At 41.6% G+C, this 15348-nt stretch overlaps 1 protein-coding gene across 1 annotated transcript in view; it reads right to left on the minus strand.

Annotated features, from left to right (window-relative positions):
• Positions 1–15348, minus strand: part of LOC146831207 (uncharacterized) — a 91713-nt gene that overhangs the window by 24156 nt on the left and 52209 nt on the right. Inside the window, exon 5 of the mRNA XM_085603853.1 lies at positions 8842–8946. Coding sequence (XP_085459979.1) covers positions 8842–8946 — 105 coding nt within the window. The remainder of the gene's footprint in view (positions 1–8841; positions 8947–15348) is intronic.

Raw genomic sequence — 15348 nt, forward strand, 5'->3', positions numbered from 1 at the left:
TTTTCGAGGGTTTACATTTTTTTTAAACAGTGGTTATCAGTGTTAAGACATTTTGGCACCAAGAAATTTGCTAAGGATTGTGTTTGTGCAGTGTTTACAAAACACATTAACACGTAACATTGTTATCTCCCTTTCGTCTTGCATCACACATGAGGGAAAATTTGATTTTATCATTTTTAGGTGAGGCGTATAGCTTGTTAGGATGCACGTGGGGAATGCTTACAATAAGCCATCTTAGAAACTTGCGCTAGAAATGGCTTCCTAGTACCTGTGAGTGGAGAATGATGGCAGGAGAGCATTCTTAGCAAGAGTGATTGTGGGTTTGCTGTGGCATGGCTAGGCCTTAGGCTGCCCATGGAGGTCCCTCCATTTTCGGCCGAATGTAAGAGCGTGGGGGCGGGAGTGCTGGCGATTCCTGCAGCCGCAACGTGTGCCGCATTCTTGCAAATACGGCGCCCCTCTGCATTTTCAGAATGGCGGAGCGCGGTGTTAGCAATTTCGGCTTAAGCTTAACGTCGTGCTCTGCCATTCTCCTGTAAATATGCCCTCACGAGTGCCTCAAAAGCCTCTGCCTAAAGGCCCATCTGGGCCTCTGAAAAACAATCAATGATTCATGCTATCAGGTGGGAACTGAGCCTAAATGCCTGGACTCTAGCAGCTCAATCTTGTGTGCTAAGGTTCCTGTTTGGCATTTATCATCAATATGATAAAGAAAACTTTCTTCATTAAGGTTACTAGACATAAAGTCTCGCGTTGATGTGTTCTCACAGCTCAGTGGCTAATTTATCGCAGATTCTGATTTAGGAATTGACATCTTTGAGACTGATAAGTCTATGCCATTTGATCAATTGAAGGCGACACTTAAAGATGGGGTGAGGGAATCTACTGTACTTCGGGATAGACTTTATTTGGGGAAGATGAAATAACAAAATTGTCCCAACAAATACTGTGATGATGCAGGGTGTTTTCCCTATTTGTGTAGGATTACGAATAAAAGAATAATGAAAACAATTCTCTGTTTCCTCATAGGTGTAAGTCCCGGAAGGCGAACTCCAGGGTTTAGGAGTGGAGTTTTGGACAATAATGGTTACTGTTTGTGTGATTTAAAAATTAAATACATAGTAGTGCACTTATTTCTCAGCTGCAACTGCCCTCAATTTTTGAATGAGAGGAAAAATGTTCTGTGCCCAATTTTTAAGAAGTATGAAATCGGAATCCGAAATGAGGAACAAGTCATTTTATGTTCAATGAAGCACCTTGATATTGCAATTCCAATTACAAAGCATGTTATGCTCTTACAGTTCAGATCTTTTTGCTAAACGATGGTGTGCAATAATGTATCTAGCATTTTTTAATATTTGTGATTAATTATGCTAGAAGAAGAAGAGCTAAAGTGAGTGTTATGCGCAATGAGGTATGAATTTATTTGTTTTCTGGCTGTAATATGCAAAAGCAGTAGATAAATAAGTCTCCAGGTTTGTATGTATGCTAATACGTTTTAAATCTAATATCTGAATCTATGTATGTTTGGTCAGTTTGCTGTACAGTGATCCGTGTATTTCTATAAGAATGGATTCTTGGAAATAAATTATTTTGAATTGTAGTTATCGACCCCGGAAAACGCAACAACGCTCTTAGCCCTAGGCTAGAAGAACAACTTGAATGTATTTACTTTATTTGACATTCTTCTGAGTAATGCATATAGCTACTAGTTTTTCCATTATTGCTTTACCAATTTAATATATATTGTTATTATTAGCGAAAGGTAAGAAATGACATACAATTTCTCTCATCATGTCTGTTATCAGCTGTCATTGTTATCAACCACACATATTTCTTTCTCACACACTTATGACTCCCTTTCTAATTACCCTCAGCCAGGGCTTACTATGTAGCAAATGCTAAATGACCTAGCACACTGAACCTAGAAATAAATAAACCTATACAAATGGCATGCTAGTCAGGAGACCTCAATGGAGAAAGAACATCTCTGAAAGAAATTGAATAATTATGGTGTCTCAAGCCATCATTTACAGCTTCATAAAAAATGCAACTAACCCACCTTCCCGTATTCAATTTACAATCTCAACCCCAGATAACAAATGTGAGGACTTCAGATTTACATTATTCTTTGACTCTAAATTAAACAATTTGAACCTTTATGTGCACTCTAGTCAAGAACTGAATACTGCTATGAGCAGAACATCGCCTAACAAATGGACCCACTTCAAGGAGGTATCCTAGTTGTCATAGGGATTCCAATAGTTTAGTACAATATAGTATTATAATTCTCAAATGGTGCACACCTACCACCCAAAAAGCAATATATGTACCTGGGTAGGCCACACCTTCGAAAAAACCTCCTTTTGCAACACCTGGGTGTAATATACCTACCCACTCTACTTTTCTCTTGCATCATGATAGGGGGATTCACCACAGACTAACCTGCTGAAGTCACATAATCACTATTGTACCTGTCCAAGCTCAGGATATATATGTGCTTTCTGATTAGTGCACTCAAAAGATGAATAGGATGGAGCAATTTTCATCTAAGCTAAAACTACTTTTCAACATTAGCTCTTTTCTTTGCTATTTAAACTTCCACCTGACCTTCCTACTTTAGTATTTCAGATCCTTAATAAATATCTAATTCATGTAACACATTTGATTGTCATGCATTCCTTCTCTGCACCTGTTATCCTCCCCGTACCTCCACCCCACAGACCCATAAGATCTGAGGCTAGAATAACTCCTGTCCCAACCAGCATATGAAATGGGAAAATTACCAACAGAATAAAGGACCCTTCAGAACTAATCAGTGCTGCCAATACACCTCAAACTATGAAAAGATTTGCCTGTTACTCAACACTTCCTCATGCATCACTCTATCAAGCGTTGTATCCCATATATCGATACCCGCGCCTAGTTGGTCATTATACTTCCCACACAGGTTCAAATCAAAGATAATATATTTCCAACCACTGACAGTCATGGTGTAGCATGCTATCAATGCAGATAAGTGCTTAGGCACCTCACACAGTGGTAGAAAGCGCTATATAATTGCTACAATACAATACACTGACTGATGCAAATAATGTTGTTACTCTTTACTGTTATACATCCTCAGATTACATGCTACCCCACAAAGCATACACCAACTATATTCCTAAAACCCTACCTGAAAAATGTACCTTGACTTTAAGCTATCAATTGTTTCCTCTTACTTCTTTCTATCAAATGACAGTCTGCAACCTTCTATCCAAATCCCCACACCTCATTTCATAGATCACAACTTCTCCTTCTTTGAAACCATTCCCGGGCAACCTAGTAACACTTAATATCCTTTAACCTATCTGTTCAATCCATCAGCCATTTAGATGACTTCACATACACCCACTAATTATTACATCTACGTCCTATTAATTTACTTAGCATGAAGAAACTGGAGTAAATGCACAGAATGCTTTCATTGAGAGCACAATATTAATCCTAATAACCACTACATTAACCTTTAACCTTAGATTCTGGAATTGCAGAATACTCTCTGCAAACCACTTTAATGCCTCATCAGGGGTAGTAAGTGCTATATAAATACAATTACACTAAAATACACTCAGAGTGAGAAACACAGAGAAAAATGATACCACAGTTGTGTGGATGGGACTATTGCCTACATATGGAGACATCCACTTTTCTCCATGAAAATGTACCTATTTTGACGATGTGCAAAGATGAGGTATTTGGGCCAAGCTCAGGGGATAACTACGCAAACCTACTGAACCTAGTTATTTCTGAAAACTAGACAACCAGAGGAGTCTCAAGTGGTGTTACAAGTGTGAATCCCACAATGTTTTCTTACCCACAATGTTTTACAAACTCAAACTTTGTCTACAATGACATATTTTCATCAGTTTTCTGTGAGGGAAAGTTACAGAATCTGTGAGAATTCACAAAAGTCATATCACCAAGTATTTCCAGACTTCTCCTGATAAAACTGTACCCCACATGTGTGGTTGGGCCTCTCATCTGTGACAAAATATGTCATAAAAAGGAAATTGAACACACCAAATTTTTGCTTTTGAACCCATTGAACCCATTTAGGTAATTCACCATGGCAAGTAAGAGAAAACTGGGATGTATCCTATCACTGCTGGCGCATATTTTAAATTTTCTCCCAAATAATTTAAATTGCCTCTTCTTGCCATGGGGATAAGGATGCTCTAGGCCTCATAGAGATTGAAAAACTATTAAGGATGTTGGCTTACTGGAAAAGGATCAAATCAACAGGATCTGAAGAGGGATTCTGTGTCAAGGACACCCTCCACTCAAAAAGCCAATACAGAATGCACAACCCCTGATACTTACCACACAGGATTTACACATAGATTTCTCTCAGACGACAACCCCTATAATATTTGGTGTGTTAGGGGGGTCCCACTCCAATATACATTTAGAGACTAACCCAGTGCCTGCGTGTGATACTATTGCCAGGCCCAATGCCAAGGGGTTGCCTAGGAGATAAATATATATGTATATATCCTGCGTGATAAATATCAGGGGCTGTGCTGTTTGTGTTAGAGAAAAGTAAGACAGAGTTGAAAAAGATAAATTATTATATTAAGAGGAGGCAGAGCAGTTTAAAGGTACTTTCGCTAGCTAACTTGTTTCCAGATGTTATGCAATGTGTTCAAACATGCTCTATTTGCATTCAAATTAAAAGTTCACATTATTTGAGGTATCAAGCATTATTGCAAGAACAGGCTTGGAGTAAGATGCAGACGATTTAACATAGAACAGAACTGAGCATTTTGCCATAGGGGCGCCAACTTTTCTTTTGTTCTGTATGGCCTTCAGCTTAGAATTTTGCACATGTATTTACTGTCTTCTAAATTAGTGGCACCAATACACAAACATCTAAACTTCAAAAGATTCATGTCAGTACAAATGTCATTATACAATGCTAAGGCTAGCTATTTGCTATATGCCAATTAAAAAATAATTGCGCATCCAAATATCAAATGAGTGTAAAAGTTGGCTACTCACATAGAATTTATAATTGAAGCATGCTATTAAGTTGCAATCTACACGTAAAAAGTGTCTTGCCCTGAATCCTGCACCAATTCAGGTTAATGCTTTAAAAGAATATGAAGTACTTAGTATTTTGGATGTACAAAGGCATCCCAAAATTTCTAGCAATTAAAGTGCTTGCTTCATTTGAAAGGGTTCGCCCCTAAGGAGCAATCGTGTGAACTGGTCACAAACCCTAATGCTCCTTGTCTGTTAAGAAAATTTACAACCTTTATTGAGTAAAACCAGGAGCCCACTTGCCAAGACATTGGATGGATGTGTTTACCTCTTGGAACCAGTCCTGCTAAACACAACACGATGAATCTCCTAATGATACATGACTTCAGGAGCAGAAGAGGATGGAGTGGTGCACAGTGTGAGGTTGCCCTGCCTTGCCTCTCAGAGGTATGCACTATGATCACCATCTGAGTGAAGGCTAGAAGGACCACATGTCCCATGGAACACCAGGACTCTCACAAGACTTACAAATAGTGACGGCAATCTTGAACATAAGTTTCTCATGGTCCATAGCATCCTTGCAAGACATTTGAGATACTTAGTTGCTATAGCAAAGACTTGCTGTTTAAAAACTCGAGTCCTTGTAATCTGTTAATCTAAGACTTCCAAACTCATATTTTGCACATTGTTACATTTTCACAAAGAGTCCTCCGATAAGATTACAAACTTTAGTTTTACACGTGTTTATTTCCACAAGGAGTCATCCGTTAGGATTAAGAACCCAAATTCAATATTGATTTCATTGCCTCCTCAGGATGAGTCAGTGGAATCAAGCTTAATTATTGTTCTTAAAATAACTATGGGATTAAGGTCTTTATTAGAATGATTACATGATTGGTTATGGTGTAGGCAAAGTATATGATACTAATGAATGTTTTTCATTGTACAGTTATCAACCCTTTCCACTGAAAGTAATCTGAGCCATGGAAAGTTATCATATAATACTGCAGGTAGCCTTTTTCAGCAAACAACATATAATTATCCAGCGGGTTGCTCACAGCTATCATATGAACTTCAATGATATTTCAGCTGAGGAAAAATACAGAATGGGAACTACAGAGAGAGGCAGCAGGTATATCATATGCAACATCAGAGGTTAGATGTCAAAGTCAATATCATAGCCAATCTAAATGTGTCTCTGGTCTTTTTATTTGCAGTGCAGATCAAGGTCAGCTGTGCTATCAGGCCACCTGATGATAACTTTTGCCTCTGTTTCTCTCTCTAGTACAATTCTCATTTCATCAGGTCTACTTCTAATCTAACCTACATGTTTTAGTGTAAGGTTGGCAGCGAGTTTTGAGCATTATAGATGTTCACATTAATCCCTTGGATTGCAAAGTTAGTGCATCCTTACACAGGGATAGATTGCTGAGGACCATGGGATTGAGGATAGGCTATAGGAGACAGCAGTACGAGGGCTAGGTGGCAGGGGATTGTTGGTCTGGTCTGTGAGGCCAAGTCAAAGACGCTGGGTCCAGATCTGGGCAGTTGGGTACCATTGGGCTAGGGCTAGGCTGCAAAGAATTGTGGGGGGCAGGGATGGGCTCTATGTAACTGTGGGTCTATGAGTGTAGCCTGTGAGTTAAGGATTGGCTACAGGGAATTGTGGTTCAAGGAATGGAGATTGTGGTGCCAGATTCAGGGCTGGGCATAAGGAGATTGAGGGTGCAGGGGTTTAGACTGTGGGACCAGGGCTGGGGTCAGTGGTAATTAACTCTAGTCTTGTTTCTAAGCGTCATATTTGTTGATGTAGTCTCTTACCATCTCGGAAGGTGTTCCGCTCCTTAGTTTGGGTAAGGATAGAGCAGGCTCATTGGCTTGGAGGCATTGAGATGTTGCATGTTGACTGTCTTGTGTGTTCGTGGTCCGCTCGTTGTTAACTGGACGGGTTTGCCGCTAGTCTTCTTGGTGTTGCGGCTGGTTGTCGGTTCAGGGTTTCCACATGAAATGCTGAGCCAGGTTCAAGACTACATTTTCTCCATTGTAGTTTAGTTTCAACTCTGTCTGCAAATGTGACAGGTTCACCCTGTCAGGAGGTTGTTTGGCTCCTGCTGACTACTGTTCACACCCCATATATTTCTAATTTTAGTAGTTCTTTCTCTGATCGGAGTGTCTCCTGAAGTATAGCAATATCAGATCCCTTTGATTTGAGGTAATTGGTTTTTAATAAGGTCTGGGGTAAAAGACCCTTAATTGGTAGTAGGGCCACACACTATATATGAAATAGATTCAATTAACCATATGGCAGGCATTAAAATGTATAAATGTATTATGTAGCTCACATAATACACCTAAGATGTACCAGGAATGATAAATGAGAAGGCTAAAAGCAGGTGTAGGGATATAGGGAGGAGCGCTGGGGTGTTTAGAGTGTCTGGGGGAGGGGTAAGAGAATATAAGCCTTAAGGTTGTGTGGTAATATCCCACACTGTGGTCCCAGAAGTTCTATTCCTGTGTCATGTGGTGACGTTAATGGCACCATGCCATATATGGTCTAAATAAAATAGGGGAGGGATATTTTTCTATTGGCACCAATACACCATCGCTTTTGGCAGAATATGGTAAGGAGGTGGTATGTTGGCCATCTATAAAAGCACTGGGTGGAGAAAGATAATCTGTGGAGGTCCACATATTGTGATTTAGCAGAGTTGAGCGTGGGTCTCTCATGACATCATAGTATCCGTCTGATGTGAAAGACAGAAGTGATATAGTTGTCCAGGTAATATTGAGATATGGTTGGCTATCAACACTAAACTAGTATTACTGAATCAAGGATAAGGTTTAAGGATGGGATAGCTGTGAGTCGTTACAAGGGTCAAGCACTGTAACATCAGGCAGATCAATACGGGAAACAGCATGGTCTCATGAAAGGATACATGGATAGATGTGGAAATCAAGCTGCTAGATCCCTGTGAAATTATTAATCTATAACTTTGTGTGTTACTGTACCCTCTTTCATGGGAAACCTCAGTTTGTCTCAGTTATTGGAGAGCTTCCCAACTATCTGGTTTGGGTTGTCTCTATCCAATGGCTTGCAGGACAACCTAGTAGAATAGTATTGTACCTTGTGATCCCAATATATCCTCGGTGTGGTTTGTGGAATCATTCTGGTCCTGATGTTCAGGGAGATCCCTTGCTGTCAATGTAAGCAGAGTTTGGGGTGTCCAAAAATCATCCTATTCATTCATTTCTATTTACAGAGACGTTTTCACATTCATGAGGATGATCGTAGTTGCTGGATCAAAATGTCCATACTTACTGTTCCACTGTTGCAGTCTAGCAAAAAGGGGCAGACATATCCTCCTCCTCTTGACATTTGTTTCAGATGTGTGGTCAAAAGATCAGACATCCTTAAAGGAGTAATGACCCATTTTGCCTTTGTCGCTGCCTGTAGCATGGCTGTGTTGTGTAGGTAGTACAGGAAACCGACATTTATTGGATATAATCTGCCATTTGTTGCAGTGCTACAAGATTTGTTGGAAGTGTGTTCTGAATAGTTATCGGAACAGGACGCCTACTAAATTGTTTTTTTAGCCGCTACAGGAATGGCCAAAAAAACAAATGTTGTTGTGCCTGGAGTTGTCTTTCAAATCCATTAGCTTATGCTGCAAGTTTCACCCATCCTGACCTCATTACGAACAAGTATCTAATTTCTCCTCCACTGTTTTCGGCTATTTTTCAGCTGACTCCAGATGGACATCCGAGTTTATGATGTTGGTTGTGATCAAGTTTATCTCAGTGAAACACATCTCTCACTTTGGACTCTAGCTTGGACATGATTGCATCAATGTCAGCAAGTCCTTTCATGATGGCATCCAAAATCACATCTGACAATTTCTTCAATGAAGAACACCTCTCACACTGTTGGAGATGAAGACATAGGTACTACAGCGTAATGCAGTGTACAGTCCATTTTGGTCGCAAGTCTAGGTATTTGTGCAGTATGGTACATAAGAATTGCAGCAGGACAGTGGCATTTACAGTCCCCAGGCGATGTATGAGTAAATGTGTCTCAGTTGGGTGTTTTTGTAACAACTACACCTTGTAGTTTGTTGACAGTTAGTGACCACTGCCCTGAATGATAAAAATGAATCAAAGTCTATGGCCAACTGTACAGAGTCCACATTCCAGGGGGTAGGATTGTGTGTCTGGCATCCACAATGGGGCATGGTCCTGACCAAGCAATCATAGGTAGTAGACAGAGATAGAAATGTTTATCCAAGGTGAGCAAGTAGAAAAGGACTTTCCAGGCTACTGCGTCCTTGTATTAATTATTGACATTGCTTTCAATGTGTTCCCGACATAAACACAAGGACCTGTTTTCCAGCTTGAGGTTATTCATATACTTTCCCTATAAATGACTGTCACCTTGGAGGACAGTGAGAGAAGACTGAGTCTTGCCATGCATGTGTTGGTAGGGGTAAGTCGAAGCACTGTTGACCCTCTAATTAGCTGTGACTGTCTGCTTATTGTCATTGGGGTTGCACAGAGGCTTTCTGTAGGTCGGCAGTAAGGGTCACATGTGGATGGTGCCTAAATTCAGTCCAGGTGGCCAATAATCAGAGTGATTTAGTTCTCCTTTACCAGTTGTATAACTGTGGGGTTTTGCTCTCCAGGTAGCTTTTCTGCACTGGCTGTCATTAAAGTAATTTGCTTGAAATAAATGACACTGCCCTTGCCACTCTGTGTGGGGTGGTTCTAGCTTCCTCGAGTATTCTTGAGGGAATAGTAGGTCTGGGTCCCCACAGTAACACTGCCAAACGCCCCCCCACAAGATGCAATCTTGGCCCCAAAGCCACAACTGGGGTGCCGCACAAGCGGCCTTACTATGACTGTAGGTCAGACTGGTGGTGTCCTCTCTGGCACAGAGGCAGCTGCAGTCTGAGTGCTCATCTCAGGGGTAATAGCTGTGCCCCCAATATCATCAAAAACAGATTTTGCTGGAGTCATTCTGAGGAACAAAATCAGGGATTGCCCATCATTCATGAGGCCAAGCTCTGCCCTCTTTATACATTGTCTCTTTCATTAAGTTATAATGGAAAGCACTGTCAGGTAGAGACATGGACAGTGCAGACAGGTAAAGTTCACACAGGAATCCTCTTTCCCAGTTGCAGACTGACCAAATGTTCCGTGTTTATTCATTTTTGATGGCTACAGTTGTCAAATGTCACTTTTTTCAATAAAGCAAAGCACAAAGAAGAACAAAATAGTTCTGAAACAGTACCCAATGACCATTGCAGTAGCAGATTTGCTGAGCAGGATCAAATCATTTTGGCAAATTTTCCAACTGCGTTACGGGACGTAGAAGAAACACATTGAAACTGAGAAGGAATATTGGAACAATGGTCAAAGTTCATGCCAATGATGCCACCAATTCCTCTAAGAATTTAGAGCATACTAGTTAGTTATCAACTAGTTGCGCAGAAGAGCAAGCCAAATATTTCAAATCTAAAAATCACTAACAAAATATTAGGAAGGGACTACTAGGGGGTAGTGTGTGGGCTAAAGAAGGTAACTTGACTTTATACACAGAGCACACAAGCATATTATCATCTAAGAAGTGAAGTCAATCTCTTATTGAATTACAGTAAAAAGCAACAAATTGCACTGTGAAAGAACACATATGAACACAGAGACAGTTATGTCCACCAGCAGGTAGAGAAAAATCTGCTTCAAGCAATGCAAAACGATCTTGAAAAGACTGTTCAGAAACAGAATACAAACCAAAGGAGGGAATATATCAGATTTTCAGAGCAGTAAACATGATTATAAAACAAGATCATCCTTTTTCTGACATGCCTGTATTTGATTACTTTTTTTAAACAAAAGTTTATGGTTTACTAAAATGACAGTAGCAGGTGAGACATATCACAGTCAACATATTCAATGTTTCGTGCACTGCATAGTTACAGAGTAGATAGAAGGATGTCCCATCTTTCACCTAAAAGTTTGAAACGCATTGCATATTCTATCAGGATGGATGCTCCATTGCCACTTACATTGAAGAAACCACCCTACCCCCATCCTTCCCTCCCCTATACCCCTTGCCATGCTGTTGCACATTAATTCCCACACAGGGTAACAGAGTTTGAGAGCATGCTCTGCGTGTTCTGCTCCCTCCTCCCTCAGCCCCCCTTCAGATGCAAAGATGTTCAGGCGATGTGAGTCCTCAAGTCCTCTGCTGTCAACAAAGAGCTATACGGTGTGTCGGTGACCGTGTCTAAGTCAGGGCCATAAGACAATCCAGTAGGAGTTCACATGCCGCAGACCAATCAATTGTTCCCAGAGTATTACTGTACTTTCAAGCCCCACCCATTTGGTGAGTTCCTCTTGCCATTTAGCTTGTCTTGGTTCCCCAGGAGCCTTCCAGTGCATACTGTGTTTCCTTTTTGCCAGAATCAGTGCCAGGTCAGTGAACGTGGTTGTTTTGCGTTTGGTTGGGAGCAGGAATGTCCCAAGAAGGCCAATCGGTGGGTGCAAGGGATTGCCTGGTGAGTAATATTATAGATGCAATCTATCACTGTTTCGAAGCACTCCTCCAAGGAGGGGCAGGCCCACATCATATAGAACATCTCCCCCCCACCAAGTGCTCCATACCAAGGGCATGTGGCCGCCGCTGCAGTATAAAAACTATTAATCCTGCCAGGTGTGAGGTAAGCCCTGTGTAAAAGGTAGAAAGTAAATCTGTTTGGACCTGGCATTACGGGAAATGGCGGGGATACGCTTCAGTATTCTCCCAATCCACATCTGTAAGCTGTAATTTGAAATCCGTCTCCCATTTCGCCTTCAGGTCTGTCAGGGCAGTAATAATGTTAGCTCCTATGGCTCAGCTTAGGCAGGTAACCACTTTAACTCAACCTCTTGTGGTACAAAGCAGCAGACAGCTTTGTTGCACTGTGGGGTCTGATTTCCCAGTCCCCCAGTGGTTTCGGATCATGGCCACTATTTTCTAATGTAGTAAAAATTGGCCACCTGCAATATCGAATTCCACGATCAAGGCCTAAAAGGGGAGCAATTCTCCACCCTGATAAAGGTCTCCCACCCGGGTTACCGCCTAGGCGTCCCACCCCCCTGTCCTCCCCAAGGGACCACCCCACCCCCCTGGGCCACCACCTTTAGCCATCGCAGAGGTAAATCTGGTGAGTAAGGTGATCGGGTGCTGTAGGCAGCATCGCCAATTATGTTGCATCACTAGGAGTTTCTAGGAAACAGCGAGCAGGCGGGCCCGGGAGCCAAAAGGACCCACATGAGATCCCTCAAATTGAAGAGCAACCCAACAACTCCCTCTTCTGGGTTCATCTTACTGTATATAAATTGGTCAAAGCACTACAGCTGCTCCAGCAAATAATATAGCTGCTCCAGCAAAAATTATACCTCTAGATCTGGGACCACCATCCCTCCTTCCCTCACAAGATGCTGCAATTTTGTCATCACTACCCTGCGTCTGCCCATATCCCAAACCAGCTCCACTAGCAGCGATACTAGGTCTCGGAACAACCGGTGATAGACAAGTAGGGGCAATGGAGAAAAGACATAAAGCAGGCTCAGGAGCGCCACCATCTTGACCACTGCTATTCTATTAAGGATGTCCAATAATGTATGCTAGTCAGCAGCACTCCAACAGCCGCTCCAAAATCACCATCCAAGAGGTCTTGGTGGCCATGATACACTTTAACTCCAAGATATTTAAGGCAGTTAGCTTTCCAGATGAGGCTTTGTGGGTCCTAGGGCAGAGTGGCATCCCTGCAGAGAGGAACTAATTGGGATTTCTGCCAATTAATGTGGAAGCCCAACACCATACCAAAACGTCCCAATAGATCTATCACCCCAGGTGAGTCCAGTCCCACATCTCTTTGTAGTTGTTGACTTATATATAGCAAATGGAGTATAGCTGAGGGGGGTTCTGCAGTCAAGAAAAAGCTGTGCAGACATCTCCAACTTCATTGGTGAAGAATTAAAAAAGAAAATACCAAAGCACATGAATGGAAAAGATGTAAGATCTAGCATTTGACAGATAAGTCCACAATGGTCAGTCAGTGTGTTAGCGCCTTACATCAGTGAAACATTTGGCGATACATCCGCTCCAACACAGATTTTCTTTGAGTTAATAGAGCTGGAGTAAACAACAGCTGAAGTGACAACTAGGTTACTGTGACTGTGTCTGTGTTTGATGAGTGAATTCTTTTTTCTGGCAAAGTTGTGTACTCAGTTCAGTTCAGTTCAGTAGTCCTTTATTCGGTTGTTAAAAAAACCATACAAGTAATATATATATACACAATACTTTTTCTTTAAAAAAAAAAAAAACAATTAAATCATCATAAGAACTCTGGTAAAAAGGAAATACATATTCACAAGGGAGGTACATAAATTCATAACAATCACAATTTACGCCTGTCCTCTAGTTGCTCTTAGTCTCAATGCGACCTTAATAAAATTCAATATACAGCACAGAGTCAGTGGGTCAACCGCCCTTTGTAAGAAAAGTAGCGCAGGTTTGGTTTGAGTCAGTTTGGCCCTTTTGATGATTTCAATTATAAATCTCCGCCTCGGCATTGAATACAAAGAACATAAAAATACAAAATGAAGGGTGTCCTGCGGAGACCTATTGTCGCAGCCGCAGGCACCCTTCTGCTCAATCGATACAGTAAAACCTAATGGGTCAGCTAATAAATGTGGTAAAAGATTGAGCCTAAAGCGAGATATTAAAAATCTATCCTGTGCATTGTGCATGAGGTAGAGATAAGGTTCCATTCCCTCGGTGGTCTTAACGGAGCTATGGGCATTCACTGTTCCCTTGGCCCCTTCTTCTATCATTCTGCTTGTGTTTCTTTGGGCCAGGAACAATCTTTTTAACTTGGGTTTATCCTGGGCTCTAATTACTGATGGGTTAAAAAAAAGATCTTTATAGCCCAGGTTCTCCAAATTAGTCTTAACATACTTAAGCCAAGGTATGTTCATGCTTCTTTCTCTTCCTAAACAGTCTCTCAGGATTTGCCTACTTATCGCAGCTTCTGGGTTTGTCCAGATATTAAGCCAAGACAGAATAGGTCTGTACTTGACCATATCTTCAATGTATGGCCTCCCCAACTCTCTATGGGCGATGACAGCTGGAATGCTCTGGGGAATTTTTAAAACTGACCGTACAATTTTATTTTCCTCCCGCTGCAATTGTTCTATATCTGCAAATCCCCAGACTTCGGCACCATACATCGCTTTAGAACAACATATGGAGCTATACAGAGTCATTGCTTGTTCTGGAGACCATCGCCCTAGCCTCCGCCCATAACTGGTTATTGCACCATTTGATGATATTAGTTTCCCACATCGCTCCTCTACCAAGGGGGTGAATTTTAACATCTCATCAAACAATAGGCCCAAATAGGAGAAGGTCTGCACCTTTTCCAATGTGTGACTCCCAATTCTATGCGTGAATTTTGACCGAGGTTTATTGCCTACCGTCATTACAAATGATTTGCCAAGATTGACGGAAAGATCTAGAGTTCCCATAAACTTGACGAAGCCATTGATTAAAAACTGTAAGCTTTTCGGAGTGCGTGCTAACAGAACCGCATCATCTGCGTAGAGCGGAACTGGGATATGGCGTGTACCAACTTTTGGACAGTCTGTATTTAGGTTAATTAGGGTCTGCTCTAAGTTGTTAATATATAGTGAGAATAAGAAGGGCGCAAGAATGCAGCCCTGTCTCACCCCACCAGTGCACACGAAGGGATCAGTAAGGCCCCCCTCAGTGTTATAACGTACCCTAGCTGTGGTGTCCCTGTGTAATTCCCTAAGTATGGTGATCAGGCCCTGGTCAATGCCAAGCTGGCTCATCATTAGCCAGAGTTTGTCCCTATTTACATGATCGAAAGCGGCCGCCAAGTCCATGAACCCTAGGTAAATAGTTTCATTGCTTGTTTTAGTGTACTTGGCGACTAGCATATGAAGTTTCAAACATTGATCACTAGTTGACCTCCCTGATCTAAAACCATATTGAATGTCCGATATGATGTTTTTTTTCCTCGGTCCATTCAATTAGTCTATTAAGAATTACCCTTCCCAGTATCTTAACAGAGACATCAATCAGCGAAATGGGCCGATAGCACTGGGGGTTGTCCCTGTTACCCTTCTTGAAAATGGTCACAATGATAGCAGTTGACCAAGATCGGGGCAGACCAAACGTCTCCCTGTCATAATCGGGGCCCACAACTCTACATTACTAATGAACAGGTCAGGTGGGGACCCGTCTGGACCGGGTGCTTT

Source organism: Triturus cristatus, chromosome 5_1 (genome assembly GCF_964204655.1).
Source record: "Triturus cristatus chromosome 5_1, aTriCri1.1, whole genome shotgun sequence".
Taxonomy (NCBI): domain Eukaryota; kingdom Metazoa; phylum Chordata; class Amphibia; order Caudata; family Salamandridae; genus Triturus; species Triturus cristatus.